This window comes from Heloderma suspectum, chromosome 4 (assembly GCF_057233095.1).
Source record: "Heloderma suspectum isolate Gila_16-S chromosome 4, 16-S_ref, whole genome shotgun sequence".
Classification (NCBI taxonomy): Eukaryota; Metazoa; Chordata; class Lepidosauria; order Squamata; family Helodermatidae; genus Heloderma; species Heloderma suspectum.
The window spans coordinates 163,590,540-163,609,304 of NC_139461.1; the positions used below are offsets into that span (position 1 = coordinate 163,590,540).

Genomic DNA, 18,765 nt, shown 5'->3' on the forward strand with positions numbered 1-18,765 from the left:
TGAATGGTTTGGTGGTTTTCCCTATGTTCTTCAATTTAAGCCGAAAGTTTGTGATAAGAAGCTCATGATCTGAGCCACAGTCAGCTCCAGGTCTTGTTTTTACTGACTGTATAGAGCTTCTCCATCTTTGGCTGCAAAGGACATAATCAATCTGATTTCGATATTGACCATCTGGTGATGTCCATGTGTAGAGTGGCCTCTTGTGCTGTTGGAAAAGAGTGTTTGCTATGATCAGCATGTTCTCTTGGCAAAACTCTATTAGCCTTTGTCCTGCTTCATTTTGTACATGAAGGCCATGCTTGCCTGTTATCCCGGTGATTTCTTGACTTCCTACTTTAGCATTCCAATCCCCTATGATGAAGAGGACATCTTTTTTTGGTGTTAGTTCTAGAAGGTGTTGTAGGTCTACATAGAACCGACCAACCTCAGCTTCTTCAGCATCAGTGGTTGAGGCATAGACTTGAATTACTGTGATGTTGAATGGTTTGCCTTGGATTCATCCTGAGATCATTCTATCGTTTTTGAGATTGTACCCCAGTACTGCTTTTTCCACCCTTTTGTTGACTATGAGTGCTACTCCATTTCTTCTAAGGGATTCTTGCCCACAGTAGTAGATATGGTGGTCACCTGAATTAAATTCGCCCATGCCTGTCCATTTTAGTTCGCTGATTCCCAAGATGTCGATGTTCAATCTTTCCATCTCATGTTTGACCACCTCCAGCTTAATGTAATCAGGCTATCTCTCTCCAAATAAGATTGTAGCTGGTATGATCAGCCTGAGCCAGTAAGCTCCAAGCTACCTAGGCCACTTCTGCCATCAGTGGCAATGATAGATCAAAGAGCACCCCTAAACTGTGAACCTGACTCTTTAAGGGCAGGGCAGCACCCTCCAAAACAGAGTGAAACACTCAGCTGGTCAGATGAACCACCCACCAACAGTATCTCTGTCTTGTCTGGATTGAGTCTCAGTTGACAGAGTCCATTACCCTGCCTAGGCACTGGTTTAAAATAACAACCACCTTGTGACAGTGTCTTCTGCAATGGAATCCCCAGCCCCATATTGACACACTAGCGAATAGCACCACTCTGGTGTGATAAACTTCCAGATGATTTTGGAAACCCAAGGACTGGATTTTCATCATGCAAAACTTCTTTAAGTACTGATCAATATCCCACCAATGGATATTGGAACCAAAGTTCCAAAGAAAATGTTTCCACACCAATGGAACTGGCTCTGAGAGTAAAAAAAGCCATGCCTGTCCTGAAGGGGCTGCAACACAAGGACCAAAAAAAAGTTAATAAGTTTTGCAACACAGGAAAAGTGCTTGGTGTGTCATGTGGGAAGTGGAGGGGAGGCTGTTGTTTGGAAGATCACTGACAATGGCCATAGATAGCTATTAGCAGGGTGGGGGTGAATATTTCTGCACGGCTATAATTCTGCCTACCTTTAGTTTAGATACATTAAGAATGTCCCTGAATTTGATACTGAGGATTTCTTTGAGAGATGCACACAGTACCTGAAACAAAACCGCATATGTGACACTTTTGGTGAGTTCTAAGATTTCGAATTATTTCTGTATCCATGTATTTGTTACTGGCTCTTCACAACCTATCCATACTATTTTCTCATAGCATTTGGCCTTCTCATAACTTCTAGCACAACTGAAAGAGCATCCCATGTTTAGAGTAACTACATTCAATCATGAAATGATGCAAGAAATCTCATTCTAACGAGACTTCTCCAGAAGCTGCAGATTGTCTTCCCCAGAAAAAGAGAAAACAAATATTTTATTATTTTTTTATGCCAATGAGAGACAGTATGGTTCAATGGATGAAGAGCTGTATTTGGCTGTGGGATTCTGCACCCATCTGCCAACCTCCACTCTCCACCTATAATATAACAGTGGCCTACCTCACAGGGTTATCGTATAGATGAAATTAATAAGCTGTAAAGCATTTTACAGTCTTTAAAATTGCAGTGTAAATCATAAATAGCTGCATTACTACGACCCCATTCACACATTCCGCTCCACCTGTAAGTGGAGGGAGGAGTTGTTCCACACCAGGTAACTACATTCCTGACATCAGTACACTCCTCTGGTCAGTCCCACAACACATCCACTTGAAAACATGAAAGGAATGACTACATGCACACAGCTGTTTGTTCTGCTGGGCTATTTGAATGAGACTGTTCAGCCTGAACAACCTGTTCAACCTGGAAAGGTTTGGACCTTTTTGAAAATGGTCTGCTGTGAGAATTTTACTTGCAAGCAAATGGTAATGCCCCCAACCCCCAGCTTTAAAATTTTGGTTAGCTAAAATATGGAGAGTAGCAAGGATTAACATTATTTAGAATTACCCCTAACTAGTTAAAAAATTGTTCTCTATTTTCAATTTCAAGAATATTAGGAATGTCTTCCTATCTTGATTTGTATGTATCGTTTTATATATATCAAGTTTGGTGGTTAATGCTAACTATGGTTAATTGGTGGTTTCTGAAGCTGGCTTACTGAAATTAACTGTAGTCAGTCTTAACCACAATTCCTGGTTTGGATGACACTGGAAGCTATAGTTAAGGGAAAGCAGACGTGAAAGCTTCCAAACTCCTATTCTCAGCTGCACAGCAGGAAAAGAGAGGAGGGAACACACAAGTCAGAGGCTTGCTGTGACTCGTGCACATCCAGTTCAAAAGAGACTCAAGTACCACTTAAATTGCCATGTACTTTAATTTTTCCATGAAAGTGAAAACTTAGGAAGTTATTTCAGGGTTATTTCACCCAGAACCCTACTGCAGCCCATGGGTTCTAGGTGGCTTGTTACCCACGGCAACAAACCACCCTGGCCAGGTTCTCACATCACAATAAGCTGCAGTGACCGCCCACTATAGCATGAATATTCACAACGGCAGCCAGCCATTGTGAATATTTAAGCCATGGTGGGTGCTGGTGGTTGGCGAACCGGGTGACTGAGGGCTGTGTTGAATTTCTGTGTAGCTTGTATTTTGAAAGCAAAATTTGCCATTGGCTATAGAGATGGAATGGCTGTTTTAAAAAAAATCTGCCCCCCTCCCCAATTTGAGGCAGTCACAGCTGCCTTTGAGCAGACCTCCCTCAAACTGGGGCTCCCACCCTACCATAACAGCTTTCTGCCCTCTCTGCTAGTCCCCCCTTCCTCTTCCCCAAGAAAAAAAGCCTCACCTTGGAGAATGGTAGGCTGCTAGCAAGCACGTAGTGGAGGGTCCCCATCTACACATGAGAGAGACCCCCATGGGGCTTCTCTGTGTTATGGGGCTTTTCTCTGTGACACTATGCATACGTTGTCTTTTCCTACCAGGGCTTCTCCTGTGGAGATGGGAGCTCTCCACCACCTGTTATCCCTTCCCCCTTCTCCAAGTTATTTTTTTTTCCTGGAGAAGGGCAAGGGTATAGTAGAGAAGGGGGAACGGCAGCTAAAGTGGGATTTTCAAGTGTTAATATCAAACATTTAGAAAGCTTCTCAAAGATTTTTGAGTGTTTGATATTAACGCCCCAAAATCCCACTTTGTTTCTGGGGCGATCACTAGGGGCAAGCAAAATGACTGATTGTGTTGTGACATAGTGTGCTTTGTTTGCGCAAGAGCTTCTGGCATATTTGTTTTGACCAATTGGTGCCAGCCAGAGACTCCACCCTAAGCACCCCCTCCCAGCATACACAAAATCCTTTCGCACAGGGGTAGCAGCTGGCAATTTGTGAGGCTGCAACTGGCCACACACAATTTCTCAAAGCCCTGTTCCTCACCACCTCATCATCCTGCTCCTTAGCATATTGCAACAGAGAGAATGCAAGAATGCACATGCAGGATGGTTTGGTGCACAAGTACTGCGTGTGCACATTAATTAACGGGGCTTCAGTCCTGCACTTTCTCTACCGCATCTTTATCTCCTTATTGAAAATGCTCTCACCTACCCCACTAGAGATCTTGAGAAATGCCTCTATGTTGGCTCCTGATGAAGAACTTGAGAAACATTTGAGAAAATACGTGATGAGGAACATCCTGAGGAAGGTACTTCCATGAATGTTTGATTGCCTATTGTTTTCTCATTACTGTAATATTATGCATTCAGACTAGTGTTGTACGAAAACCCCACCTGGCCTTTTTCAACCTCTTCATTTCCCTGCAAAAGAGGCAGTCATTTTTCTGCCTCTTTTGCAAGGATGTTGACAATTTCAGAGACATTTCTCAGTGTGCAGGGCTTCAGTGCTTACCTTACTGTAAGGAGGTGGCTGAGGGGTTCTACAGGCTCTTTCTTTTACCTCTTTATCCCATTCTGTCCTTGCAGCCTCTCTGCCTGAGCTTCCTGAAAAGCCCCCAAGAAGACTTAACCAGGACTTCCTCCTGTGGGGCTTTCGGGTTAGGGTGAAGTGCCTGAAAGCTGAGAGAGGCATATTTGGTTTGGTACAAACACTCACTCAGGTTTCAGGCATTTGGCAGGCAGCTGCACACCTAGACGCTCCCCCCCTCAGCTGAGTCAGGCAGAGTGTTGCATGGGCCAATTAGCCCTTTTGGGGGCCCTCCCCCCAGAAACACATGTGACCCCCCCTCTGTCTGTGCTCCTCCCCCATTGCCTCCGCCTCACCCTGCCCTGTCCCCAACCAACTGCCTCATACACCATTGCAGCAGCATCCATCCCAATAGTTCCCCCAACCTCCTCATAGTGCAGGGTACCTAGGTGAGCGGACACTTGGCGGAGCCACTGGCTCAGGGTCCTGATAGCATCAAGCTCCCCCACCCCACCCCCAAGTCTCAGCCTGAGGAGAGCTGAAGCCAGATTATACCAGGGTGCAGGACAAGGGATCCCTCTCTATGAACCCCTAGGAACGAAGTGGCAAAGTCATGACCTTTACCAGCTTTCCCCAAACAAGTTCCCTCCAGATGTGTTGGACAACAACTCCCATCATCCCTAGCCAGCAGGAGTTGACATCCAACACATCTGGAGGACACCTAGTTGGGGAAGGCTGGACTTGATTGTATGACATCTGAGGTGGTGTAGATCACAAAAGGAAAAGACACATGTGGGGTTGTCAGCCAGGCACCCTGCCAGCGCTCCTGTGCCTCGGACAGGGCTCAACAGACAGCAGGGGAACAAGTGCCGTGTCGCTCATGGCTCCAGCTCCATGAGGAATACCTTCAGCTGTTGCATAACTGCCTGTCATAAAGCTTGCAATAGTGCAGGAGCCTGGATGGAACAAGTACGTTGGCAATCCCACAGAAGAACAGCCAGAATCAATGAGGCCGCTGCTGCTGGTCATGGGATAGGCCTCCCTCATGGCCTACACAGAACTGGGTGGGAGAGAAGATCCTGTACCTGTGGGAGAGCAGCCAGTAGAGTGCAAGGGGACAGAGAGAGAGAGAGAATAGTGAGCAAGATGCTATCCCTGTAACCTGTACGTACCATAAGTGCTTGTTTGGAAGCAAGAGAGGGCACGGCCTGGTGCCACCTGTCTGCTCATGCCTCCGCCTCCCTGGTCACACCCACCCACCCTGGGGAGGAGGAGGAGGGGGAGACTTCAGTGGCTGAGGCGGTAGCTCCCTCTTGGGGACTGCAGTGGGACTGTGTGTGCACAGTAGCCACTGGTTCTGCTCCATGCATCTGGGCCATAGTCCTTCAAGGCAAAGGTGCTCATAAGTGCTCAGCCAGCACTGACAATGGTTGGAGCAGAGTGCCCGGCCTTTGTCAACAGAAAGCTTGTGTGTGTGTGTGTGGTTCGGGAATGGAACTTTTTAAAGGGCTTCCATATAGCTGTGCTTTAGCTCAGGGTAGAGTGATGGAATATAGAAACCTCTTTCTCCCCAAGTTCATAGAAAAGTTAACGAAGCCAAGTATCTTATTTTCCAGATTGATGACAACCAGCCACTGGAATACTTATCAGAGCTTCGTCCTGTTACCATAGTTTTTGTGAATTTGCAGTTTGATGAAAGTGCCAACACTCAACATCTGTGTAAGGCCATCCAAGATGCCAACACTAAGATCACAGGAATCATAGACCCCCTTAGTGGCAAGATTAACAAGGTCTTCATGTTTGACAAAGTGAGTCTCCTGTAGGGATGTCTCCTGTCCTAGGCCAATGCCTGCAGGGGCCTCCCAGCAAAGCACAGAAAGGGCTCCTTCACACTGAGCTTTTATCCTGCAGTTGAGATGGCTCCTTCACAGGCTCTTTACATGAAGCCATGATCATCCAAGGCATCTCCTGCACTAAAAGCCCTTTGTTCCGTTTTTAAATAGATCGCAGATAATGAGCTATCAAATTATCCCATTGTGTTCCACTTCAGTTTCCTCCATGAAAAGAGGAGCAAGATCAGTGAAAGATAATGGAAGACTCAGATACGGGGAGAAGGAGGGGGAAAGGGGTGGGGGGGAAAGGGAGCACGTGAAAAAGGGATTTGTGATCCTACATTTAAAACAGAAGCAGAAAGCCTCATTTTAAATGCAGGATTTTAGGCCGGTGTAGAGATGCCCAAAGAGTCTGCATAGACCATAGGTTATCAACAGCACGGACAGTTCACTGGGACTGGATACTAGGGATGTATGAAACACCTACCTGGCTCCGCACCGGGCAATACGCGGTGGGGGGGAGGCGCTCCGTCCGTCCCCCCGGAATCCTTGATGGGGGGGGAGGCGATCTGGTCCTCCCCTCCGGAATCCTGCCGGCTCCGGCCGCCCGCAGCTGGACATCCAGCCGCTGGGCAGCCCTGCAGGGACCCAAATGGCGGCTGTTGTAGCCGCCGCCATTTGCATCCCTGTATTGAGCCGTGATAGGCTACGTAAATATTTACATAGCCTATCACGCCAGGGGGAAAAACCCCAGCGTACACAAAGGGCGGTAGCCGCCGCCATTTGCGTATGCTGGGTTTTTTCCCCCCCTGCTGTGATAGGCTATGTAAATACTTACGTAGCATATCACGGCCTCCGCAGGGACGCAAATGGTGTCCCTGCGTTAGCTGTGATAGGCTACGTAAGTATTTACATAGCCTATCACATCTATGAAGAGGAGGAAGCAAATGGTGGCTGCAGGACGGCCGCCATTCGCAAAGCAGCGTGGATGGGAGCAGGTAAATGCTCCATTTCGCGCACCTTTTGTGGGTTGGGGGCGGGGGGGACTTCATCCCACGTGCCTTTCATGGGTTGGGGGGCGGGGCTTCGTTCCGCGACGGATTTCGGGGGGCCAAATGCACTGGCATTCAGCCGCACCGAGATCCGTCGCGGAATTCTCTGACATCCCTACTGGATACAAGCAAAGCTGGAGAGAAGACAAACTGACAAGTAAAGAGCTTGGACTGTTATTCCAGCAATAGTCTGGGTCAACTGCAAGCTTAAGTAGCCTCTCTCTCTCTCTCTGTCTCTGTCTCTCTGTCTCTCTGTCTCTGTCTCTCTGTCTGTGTGTGCGTGTGTGAGTGCGTGTGAGAGAGAGAGAAAGAGAGAGAGAGAAACTTTGCCTCCTTATAGGAAAACTGCTTGGGTTGAAAGGGGCTGTACCCAGAAGTAACCTCCTGCTGCCTCTGGATATGGCATGGTAGGAGAAGGGTGCCCCATAAGCTGCATGTGGTTCTGGTGATGAGTCCTCAGAGACAGGGAATAAGGCCAGAAGGTGGGGCCATTGCTGTCCCTGGGGGCTCTCTTCTTCCTCTGTGGGAGTTTCCAGCAGGAGAGACTCTCTCATAAGTGAGACTGGTCCCCTGCAACCTCTATGGCATTGCACACCACCTCTGAGGGGGGCAATGGTGGCAGAGTCCTAGGCCATGACAGGATTTCCCCTGTTCTGTTCTTTCATTGATTCCCTGGCCTGCCTTACCCAGTGCTTCCCCTCCTCCTGAATTCTACTTTAACTAGGAGAACTTCTAAAATGAGTTTCAGAATTAGGGCATGCTAATTTGCCTCGGCTTTCAGCTTCTTCTGTTCACTTGCCTCTCTACCCACCCCCATCCCTCTCTATGTTACTGAGCGGCATGTGTGCACTGATAAAACATGTTGAAACAGCAATCTTGCTGTGAACAGATGTATGATTGAATCCAGATTTTGTGTGTGTGGTGTTTTACTGATGTACATGTGTTGTTGTTGTTGTTGTTAACATTTCTATACTGCCCCGTAGCCAAAACTCTCTGGGCAGTTTACAAAGATTAAAACATTGAAAATACAGTATACGGAGGTTAAAAGCCATTTACATAAAAAAACACACAAACAGACAATATACACAAAGACAACATATATCTAGAACAACTTCAAGCAATCAACTGTAACCCCAAGACAAATCCAGGATTGATTAAAACTCATCATATACTGCCAAATGCCTGGGGGAAGAGAAAGGTCTTGAACTGGTCCAAGTCAGAGCATCCCTGACAGATGGCTGTCCAGCCTCATCTTGAATGCCTCCAGTCTGGGAGAGCCCACCACCTCCCTGGGTAATTGGTTCCATTGTCATATTGCTCTAACAGTCAGGAAGTTTTTCCTGATGTTCAGCCGGAATCTGGCTTCCTGTAATTTGAGCCCATTATTCCGTGTCCTGCACTCTGGGATGATCGAGAAGAGATCCTGGCCTTCCTCTCTGGGACAACCTGTCAAGTACTTGAAGAGCGCTATCCTATCTCCCCTCAGTCTTCTCTTCTCAAGGCTAAACATGCCCAGTTCTTTCAGTCTCTCCTCATAGGGCTTTGTTTCCAGTCCCCTGATCATTTTTATTGTCCTCCTCTGAAGCCTCTCCAATTTGTCTGCATCCTTCTCAAAGTGTGGTGCCCAGAACTGGACACAATAGTCCAGATGAGGCCTAACCAGTGCTGAGTAGAGCGGAACTAGTACTTCACTATACTTTTATAAATGTAGTCCAAAATAGCGTTTGCCTTTTTTGCAGCCACATCACATTGTTGGCCCATATTCAGCTTGCGATCTACAACAATTCCAAGATTCTTCTCGCTTGTAGTGTTGTTGAGCCAAGTATCCCCTGTCTTGTAACTGTGCATTTGGTTTCTTTTTCCTAGGTGCAGAACTTGCCATTTATCCCTATTAAATGTCATTCTGTTGTTTTCAGCCCAGCACTCCAGTCTCTCAAGATCACTTTGATTTTTGTTTCTGGCTTCCAAGGTATTAGCTATCCTACCCAATTTTGTGTCATCTGCAAATTTGATCAGCCTTCCCTGCACCTCCTGCTCCAAGTCATTCATAAAAATGTTGAAAAGCACTGGGCCCAGGACTGAGCCCTGTGGTACCCTGCTTATTACCCCTCCCCAATTTGAGAAGATCCCATTGATAAGCACTCTTTGAGTCCATTCCTGCAGCCAACTGTGGATCTACCTGATAGTTGTTTCATGTAGCCCACTTTTAGCTAGTTTACTATTCAGGATATCATGGGACAGTTTGTCGAAAGCTTTGCTGAAGTTGAGATATATTATGTCCACAGTATTCCCACAGTCCACAAGGGAGGTGACCTGATCAAAAAATGAGATCAGATTCGTCTGGCAGGATTTGTTCTTGACAAATCCATGTTGGCTTCGAGTAATCACTGCATTGTTTTCAAGGTGCTTACAGACTGATTGCTTTATAATCTGCTCCAGAATTTTCCCAGGAATTGATGTCAGACTGACTGGTCTGTAGTTCCCAGGTTCCTCGTTTTTACCCCTTTTGAAGATAGGGATAGCACTAGCCCTCCTTCAGTCATCTGGCATTTTACCCATCCTCCATGATTTCTCAAAGATAATAGACAGTGGTTCTGAAAGTTCTTCTGCCAGTTCCTTTATTACTCTAGGGCAGAGCTTTCCAAACTGTGTGCCATGACACATTAGTGTGTCGGTGGCAGTGTGTAGGCGTGTTGCTCAAAATGCAGAAAATTGTGCGGAAGGGCACTGTGGAGCTCCCTTACTCGCGTTTGCTTCCCTTGGCCCCTCCCCCGGAACTTCCTAAAGCAGCTAATGTTAAAGCAGCTAAGGTACGACGAGGAGTGTGGTAACACCGGCTGCACGAGGGGTGTGGAGAATTCGGAATTCTCATCGGAGACTCCTTTAACGGAGCGATTAGTTGTTACACCACCCCCAACTCTCGGCTGTGCTGAGCGGAGGAGTCCCCCGGAGGTCCTGGACTGGGACTGCACCGAGCGGGCTGTCCGCCATCTTGGCCAATCGGAACAGAGCTCAGTGGAGGCCAGAAGCCTCGGAATCAGCGTGCTCCCAATCACCCGGGTGAGCGCAGCTGCAGGCTGTCACCGAGTCAACCCACCTGCTGCTGGCTGAAGGGAGGCCACCCTCCCAAACCCAATGTGGCAAACAGCAAGCCACCCACCACGTGGCACTTATGATTTGATTTCTGTCATTTTTATTTTACTCTGCTGTAATCGTGGATTGACCACCCACCGGCAGTATATCACTGGAGAGTGCTGGAACTGGACTCTGGACACAGGCATTGCAAATATTTGCAGCAATATAGCCTTGTAGTGAGACATATATATTTACACCATTTTTGTTGGACTTTTGCTTCTCTACTTCATGTGTTTTTGCAGCTGAGCTCCTACCTGGACCTATGTGTCCTAATATGTAATGTAAATACTTTAGTTAATTTTGTTTATTTTTCACATCTTCTCCTGGTCCTGATTCCTATCTTTATTTCACTTTATCACTGTGGGAGTGGAGCGCAGGTGCTGTTACTTTCATAAGAAAAAACAGAGAAAGATAAGCGCTAAAAACAGTCCTGTTATTTTCATATTTAGTTAATGCTAAAACCTAAAAATAAATCCGCATAGATTTATTCATTACATTGCAGTTGAATTACCCGTAAAATGGATACGTTTCTAATTAAGAAAAGGAAAGCTGGTGAAGATGACGTTTGCGATTAACAAAATGTAGCCGCTATAGAGGAAACTACGCAAGAATCAACTGTTAAACCGTCTGTATTAGTACGTAAGAAGTGTAAAGGAAAAATTTCCAAGCCTCGTTTATACAATAAAGATTATATGAAACTGGGGTTCACATTTTCTGGTAATGAAAACAATCCTTGTCCCCAGTGTTTAGTTTGTGGGGATATACTTGCAAATGAAAGTATGGTACCAAATAAATTAAAGTGTCATTTTACCTGAAAAGACTGTCATTTGTCAGAAAAACCAGTAGAATGCTTTATTGAGCTTTCAAAATCTATAAAGAAGCAGTCTGCATCATTCACAAAGAGAATGAAGACAGCAGAGAAAGCTCAAAAGGCAAGTTACTTGATTGCTCAGATAATTGCCAGAAACAAGGACCCACACGCTATTGCCGAAACCACCATAAAGGAATCTTGCTGTGCTATTGTTCAAACAATGTTTGGGCCCAAATATGAGATAGAAGTTAATAAAATCCCTTTGGCAGATAACACGATTGGAAGATGTATTCAAGACATGTCTGATGACATTAAGCAGCAAATGAAAGATATTTCTCAAGACGATAATATGATCTTCACATTGCAATTAGACGAAGCAACAGATGTCAGTGGGTTAGTACAATTATTGGTTTTTATATGTTTCATTCATACTGACAGAATTATTGAGCAATTCTTGTGTTGTCTAGAATTTCCAATGAGAACTAGAGGTGAAGATATATTTAAAACTTTAGATTGCTTCATGAAGGAAAATAATTTGCATTGGTTAAATTGTGTAGGAATATGCACAGATGGCGCACCCTCAATGGTTGGTTCAACAAAAGGTTTTATAGCTTTAGCAATGAAAGAGAATGAAAACATTATAATTACTCATTGCTTTTTACATCGCGAAGCACTAGTCGTGCAAACCATTGGAAATGAATTAAGAAAAGTTTTCGACAAAGTGGTTCAAATGGTCAATTACATTAAAAGTAGACGTCTTCAACCAAGATTATTTGCTCATATTTGTGAAGAAATGGGGGCAAGGTTTAAAAAGCTTCTACTACACACAGAAGTTCCTTGGCTCTCAAGAGGTCGAGTGCTTTGTCGTGTATACAAATTGAGGGAAATGATGCTTAAACTTTTCAGGAAAATCAGCAAAATGAATTCTGCGATCTAATTCAAAACAAACTTTGGTGCACAAAATTGGCATATCTTGCTGACATATTTGAACATTTGAATAAAATAAACACCAGTATGCAAGGAAAAGGAGAAAATATCTTAACAGCGGTAGATAAAATTTGTGCTATGAGAGACAAAATAGCAATTTGGAAAAGGAAAGTGAAAGAAGAATTTGAAATGTTTTCCAAATCTGCTGAGTGCCAGCTAAAATGTGATATCAGCTCGCTAATTGTTGACCATTTAACATTGCTCGGAGAGAAAGTTCATCATTACTTCCGAAATGTTGAAATTCAAGATTATGATTGGATCAGAAATTAATTTCTTTCAACTGCAATGAGGAACTTTTCACTTATTGAAGAAGAATTAGCTGACATAAAAAATGATCGAAATCTGTTAATGATGTATGAAGAGGGTGACTTGGACAGCTTTTGGATTCACATTTCAAAAATGCATCCAAACATAGCTAAAAGACTGTTAAAAATTCTTCTGCTGTTTTGTACTACATACATCTGTGAAGTATCCTTTTCAGCGATGGCAAACTTAAAGACACTGAAACATGGAAGCTTAAAAATGCTTGATGACGAAATCGAGTGTCTTCATCTGTCAGGGTGGGCACTGAGCCCATAGAATCTCAGAGCAGCTCTGATTCTGAGGAGGAACAGCTTTCCGTGGGAGAGGAGCGCGCTCTTCCCTCCCAGGCCCTGCAGCTGGCAGAGATTCCTCCTACTGGCATTCCAGACATAGATAGCAGTCCTGGGAGTGAAAGAGCATGGGAGGAGGACTGGCTGGATGCTCGATGCAAACGCAGAGAGCGACGAGCTATGGAGGGCATGGAAAGGAGGCGTAGCGCCCGTTTGGCGCGCAAGCAACAGTCGCGTCCAGAGGACCCAAGGGAAAAGGGGAGGGACTCTCCCTAGCCCATAAGTTCAGGGTCTGCAAGTGATTCTCATTCAAACGGGGACCAACTGTTTCCTACCCGGAGCATAGATTACTCTGCTGTTCATAGCTTAGTCGCTGATGATAGAGTTATTAAGTTGTAAAAGGAATAAAGCCTTGAAAAAAACCCTTTGTCTGTGTCTGGAGATGGCTACTGGAGTAGACTGAAAGAGGCTGGCTAGGGCCTCCTGACATCATCTAATATTCCACCAAATATTGAAAAGCTCTGGTCATCCCATCAACTTTATACATCCCATTAAAATGGTAAGTCGTTGTTGGTGTTAATCAATTTTTTAAAATTCTTGCACATATTTACATACTGTTACTCATAAATGACAACAATGTATGTTATTATCTTACAAATCATATATTTTTAAAAATATAAATGAAAGGTTTTCATGAGATATGTTGTGTCCCCATACATTTCGTTATTACAATTTATGTATATGTCCGTATCTCTTATAACGGGTTAGTTTAACCTCCGGTTTGCTAGAAAAACTGAATTACTGTGTCGCGAAATGATTCATGTCTAAAAAGTGTGTCACCGACATGAAATGTTTCGAAAGCTCTGCTCTAGGGTGTAGTTCATCTGGCCCTGGAGATTTGAACTCATTCTAAGTAATTAGGTGTTCCTTGACCACATGCCTATCAATCTCAAGCTGCAATCCTGCCCCTGCAGCCTGTAATTTGCCTTTGCTGGGGGGGGGGGGTCCACAGACCCTCTTTCAGGAGAAGATTGAGCCGAAGTAGGAATTGAGCACTTCTGCCTTTTCTTTGTCATCTGTTATCGTTTTGCCATCCTTATTTAATAGCTGAACCACCATTTCTTTCCTCTGTCTTTTACTATGCACATATCTGAAGAAAGCCTTTCTGTTGTTTTTAGCATCCCTCGCTAACCTCAGCTCATTCTCAGCTTTAGCCTTCCGGACGCCATCCCTGCAATTCTGTGCTACCTGCCTGTATTCTGCCTTTGTGGCTTGTCCTTCCTTCTACTTCCTATATGTGTGCTTTTTTGTTTTCAAGTCATCTCTAAGCTTTTTGTGAAGCGTTGGCTTCTTCTGTTGTCTTCCACCCTTTTTTCTTGTTGAAATGGTTTCTAATTATGCCTGTAGAATTTCCTTTTTTTTTAAACACCCACCCATCTTGGACACCTTTTCTCATTAGAGTCGCTTGCCATAGGACTTTACTTATCATTGTTCTGAGTTTATTAAAATCAGCTTTCCTAAAATCCAGGGTATGTGTTTGGCTACACTCGGCTTTTGCTTCCTTTAGAACCAAGAACTCATGGTCACTTTCCCCCAAATAAAACAGAACTATGGAGAATTCTAGTACATCGGTTCCACTAACCAGTTAATTTGAAACTCCAAATTGTGGGGAGAAATCTGGATGAGGAAAATTTCAGAATAGACTTCCAGGGATGCGAGATGCGTTGGTGAAAGACTCTAGAGATGCCCCTGTTCTCCACAGTCCCCTCCCCACTTCCTGCAGTTGCTAACAGTCTAGCATTCTTTCCTGGTGGTGATGTCTCCCTCATCCTGCACAGGGCAACACTTTTTTTTTTTTACCTCCCTATAGGTACATCTGGGCAGCATAATTTAGAAGACAATGTTAAAAATGAAAAAAAGACATGAAGTTTACCATAAAAAAGGATAATGTCTTAGAGGAGGAGAGGGGTCCAGAATAACGAGAAGGTTAACTTGGGAATGACAGGCTAATTTGAAGATTCATAGATGGCACAAGAGAAGACTTTCTGTGTCACATCATTCAGATCTCCTTTTCCCTGGCATCAGCTTCACATGCTTCTCATTGTGCATTAGAGCAATGGAATCAAGAATCTGTGTGGGAATCAAAAAACTGTAATTAAATTTCATCCAAAAGTTTGCATACACAAAATCTGTGTGTACTTCTCCAGTACTTCTCCCCACTGAACTCCCAAACTATGTTGGGGGAATTTGTAGTTTGGCATGGGGGCACTGCTGAAGAAACTTATGGGCTATTTACAAAGGACAGCAAAAGAAATTAATGGGGATAGCAGTGGTCAGTCAGATTTAAGATATCCTCTTTATAATAAATCCTCTTTATCAGAATATGGGATTCATCAGTATGGAATTGGCTTGTGAATATAGTATTGTTCCATTTTATTGCATGGTTTTCCTGGCTTTTAGTTTCTCTACTGTTCAGCTTTGTTTCATTTATTGTGTTTTGATTGACTGATTATTTTGTAATTTTATGAAAACTGCTTTGGAAGGTCTTGGGCTTTCTTCACATGGAGCTTTTATCCTGCGATTGAGATTGCTCCTTCATAGAAGTTTGCGGGCTCTTTACATGTTGCCGTGATCATCCAAGCATCTCCTGCATTAAATGCCTTTTGTTCCATTTTTAAATAGATCGCAGATAATGAGCTTTCAAATTACCACGTTGTGTTCCGCTTGAGTTCCCTCCATGAAAAGAGGAAAAGCGGCAAGAAGAGGAGCGAGATCAATGAAAGATAATGGAAGACTCAGATACGGGGAGAAGGAGGGGGAAAGGGCTGGGGGGAAAGGAGGCAAGTGAAAAAGGGAGTTGTGATCCTGCATTTAAAACGGAAGCAGAAAGCCCCGTTTCAAATGCAGGATTTTTGGCTGGCGTAGAGATGCCCTTGGTCTGAAAAGCAGTATACAAAAATACTTTAAGTAAGTAAGTAAGCAAGAAAATAAATAAATAACTTTTGTGAGTGGTGCTTACTTGCTCTTTGAAACAAACCTTTCTGCTGCTCTATTTCTCCCCTCCCCAGGGCTGCACTTTACTTTGCATCTTTGGCCTCCCTGGAGATAAACAAGCCGACGAAAGCACGAATGCTCTTGACAGCGCCCATAAAATCCACACGTTCTGTTCTTCATCGCTCATGAAAGTAAAGTAAGTGACTAGGCGTGGCATGCCAGTGGGAAATGAATCTGGCAGTGTCATGTGTGCTGCTCGCCTGCTGGCTTGCCACACCAGGGAGTGTCACGTTTCCCATGCAATGGCTGCTTCTCACAGCCGCTTGCACCCACGTCTGCACAGCATCATGATGAATCACAGCAGCTGGGCCATGGGAACAAGTGGCAAAGAAAGGCACTGGGGCAATCAGGGCCTGCCCCAGATTTGACCTGCCAGCAGGCAGCAGGTGGCGCCCATCTCCCATTCTCCTGTCCCTCTCTGTGCAGACTGGCTATGGTAGAAGAAGGGAAGCAAGCTGGAGAGGCTCAGCTTGGACTGTAATGGGAAGGGAAGTATCTGCTTTCCACAGAAGTATTTGAAGTCGGGGGGGGGGACTAAGGGGGGTGTTTCCACCAGAGATTTACTCTGAGCCAGCTCTGTTTGGAGGTTGTTAGGGATACATGACATTGTGGCCCTCCAGCAGCCATCCCGGAGCTTATCAGGGAAAAACTGGATTTCCTGAGACTGCTTAAAGTCCTTTTCTTTTCCTTAAGTCGGGTTCTCCCTGGTATAGTTGTTGTATGCCCCAATCCCCGCATTGAGCTCGGGTATGCTAGCCCTGCCCCGGGTGTGCCTTTCACCGTGACCCCAGTCAAGGGGTGTTTCCTCCCATTGTGCTGAATGAGGCTTGCCCTCTGAATGCCCACAGAAATAACAGAGAAGCCCCTCAACTGACATGGCACGTTGTAAAGCCCAATTCCTTAAGCGCGATTAAGCTTGATCTCAAGGCTCTGAGTCATTGCCTTAGGAAGTAACTACTTCACAGCTTCCTTCCTTATAGAGATCCTGTGCATTGACATGGGGGCTGGTTTCCATCTCTTTGCCACAACAAACCCATTAGTGTCTCCTCAGAAGTAACTCCCACTGTGGTCAATGAGGTCCTGCAGGTTAAACGGGGGCTGGTTTCCATCTTTGTGTTCTCCCCCACCTCCTCTCCCAGCACAAGTACATGTGTGTCTACTTGGGAGTAACTTCCATTGTGCTCAATGAGGCTTGCTCCTGAAAGGCAGGTGCATCTGGAGTTTCAGGGGAAAGGAGAAAGCGGGGAGAGGGGGGAAGCCTCTCTCACTGGTTGAGCAGCCCGTGCCAGTCAGATGATGTTCACTCCAACCCCCACCCGAAGTATTGTGCTGTGTAGGGATGGGGGAGAATTTCTCCCCGAAACTTCGGGGGGCCAAGTGCCAACGCATTCGGTCCTCCGAAGGTTGTTTGGGGAGAAATTCTCCGCCCCCCCGCCCCCCCCCCCCAGGGATGGGACTTACCTTTCACGAATGTCCCTCCCGGTGGCAGGTCCCGGCAGCGGTTCGGCAGGTCTTCGTCAGGGGCGGGGGCAGCAGCCGGTCTTTCGACCGGCTGCCGCCGCCACCATTACAAGAAAAGTAAAAAAAACAAACGCCCCTGTGATAGGCTACGTAACGATTAACGTAGCCTATCACGGCTAGATTTGCAAAGTCAGCCGTGATAGGCTACGTTAATCATCACATAGCCTATCACGGGTGACTTAAAAAAAAAAAAAAAGCGCGTACAGCTAATGGCAGCCCCCACAAGGAGCCGCCATTCGCGTTCCTTATTTGGTCCCTGTAGTCTACGTAAAGATTTACGTAGACTATGGCGAAAATAAGGACAACGCAAATAGCGTTGCCCTTATTTTCGTCGTAGTCTACGTAAATCTTTACGTAGACTACAGGGACCAAATAAGGAACGCGAATGGCGGCTCCCTATGGGGGCCACCATTTGCGTATGCGCTTTTTTTTTTTCCAAAGTCATCCGTGATAGGCTACATGACGATTAACGTAGCCTATCACGGCTGACTTTGCAGATCTAGCCGTGATGGGCTACGTTAATCGTTACATAGCCTATCACAGGGGCATTTTTGTTTTTTGTTTTCTTTTGAAGTTCGCGGCCGGGGAGACGGGGCGCTTCTCCCCGGCCTGAATTTCGGCCGGGCGAGGCGGGAAGCCTCCCCCCCGGCCTGAATTTCGGCCGGGCGAGGAGGGAAGCCTCCCCCCCCGGCCTGAACTTCGCGGGGAGCAGCGAAGCGCCTCCCTCCCACCGTGAAGCAAGCTGCGAGACCAGGTAAGTGACTTTCGTGCATCCCTAGTGCTGTGCAGTGATTTTTACTGCTGTGAAGAATCTGTTTGTGGAGGAACAGAAAGGGAGGGGGGTTGCACTGTATGTGAAAAATACATATCTCTGCACAGAAATACAGGAGGATGAGCTTGGTAGCCCCATCGAGAGCATCTGGATCAAAATAAATGGAGCAAAGAATAAAAGGAACCTGGTGGTTGGAGTCTACTACTGGCCACCCAACCAAGGAGAACAGAAGGATGAAACTTTTGAAAAGCAAATAGCCAATGTTTTAAGGAAGCATGATGTAGTAGTAATGGGGGACTTCAATTTCCCCGATATTTGTTGGGAGACAAATTCTGCAAAACATGGCCCCTCCAGGAAATTCCTGACTTGTGTGGCGGATAACTTCCTCCTACAGAAAGTAGAGGAAGGAACTAGAGGATCAGCTATCCTTGACTTGATCCTAACCAACAGAGATGACTTAGTGGATAAAGTAGCAGTTACAGGAACTCTGGGGGAAAGCGACCATGTTGTACTTGAGTTCTTGGTTCTAAGGGAAGCAAAAGCCAAGTGTAGTCAAACACGTACCCTGGATTTTAGGAAAGCTGATTTTAATAAACTCAGAACGATGATCAGTAAGGTTCCATGGCAAGCGATGCTAACGAGAAAAGGAGTCCAAGGTGGGTGGGAGCTTTTAAAAAAGGAAATTCTCAAGGCACAATCACAAAACAATTCCAACAAGAAGAAAAGGTGGTAGACAACAGAAGAAGCC

General features: G+C 45.5%; 1 protein-coding gene across 1 annotated transcript in view; it reads left to right on the forward strand.

The window, feature by feature from the left end:
• Positions 1-18,765, forward strand: part of ADCY10 (adenylate cyclase 10) — a 170,279-nt gene that overhangs the window by 16,846 nt on the left and 134,668 nt on the right. Inside the window, exons 6-9 of the mRNA XM_084851606.1 lie at positions 1,452-1,548; positions 3,954-4,042; positions 5,877-6,068; positions 15,739-15,860. Coding sequence (XP_084707732.1) covers positions 1,452-1,548; positions 3,954-4,042; positions 5,877-6,068; positions 15,739-15,860 — 500 coding nt within the window. The remainder of the gene's footprint in view (positions 1-1,451; positions 1,549-3,953; positions 4,043-5,876; positions 6,069-15,738; positions 15,861-18,765) is intronic.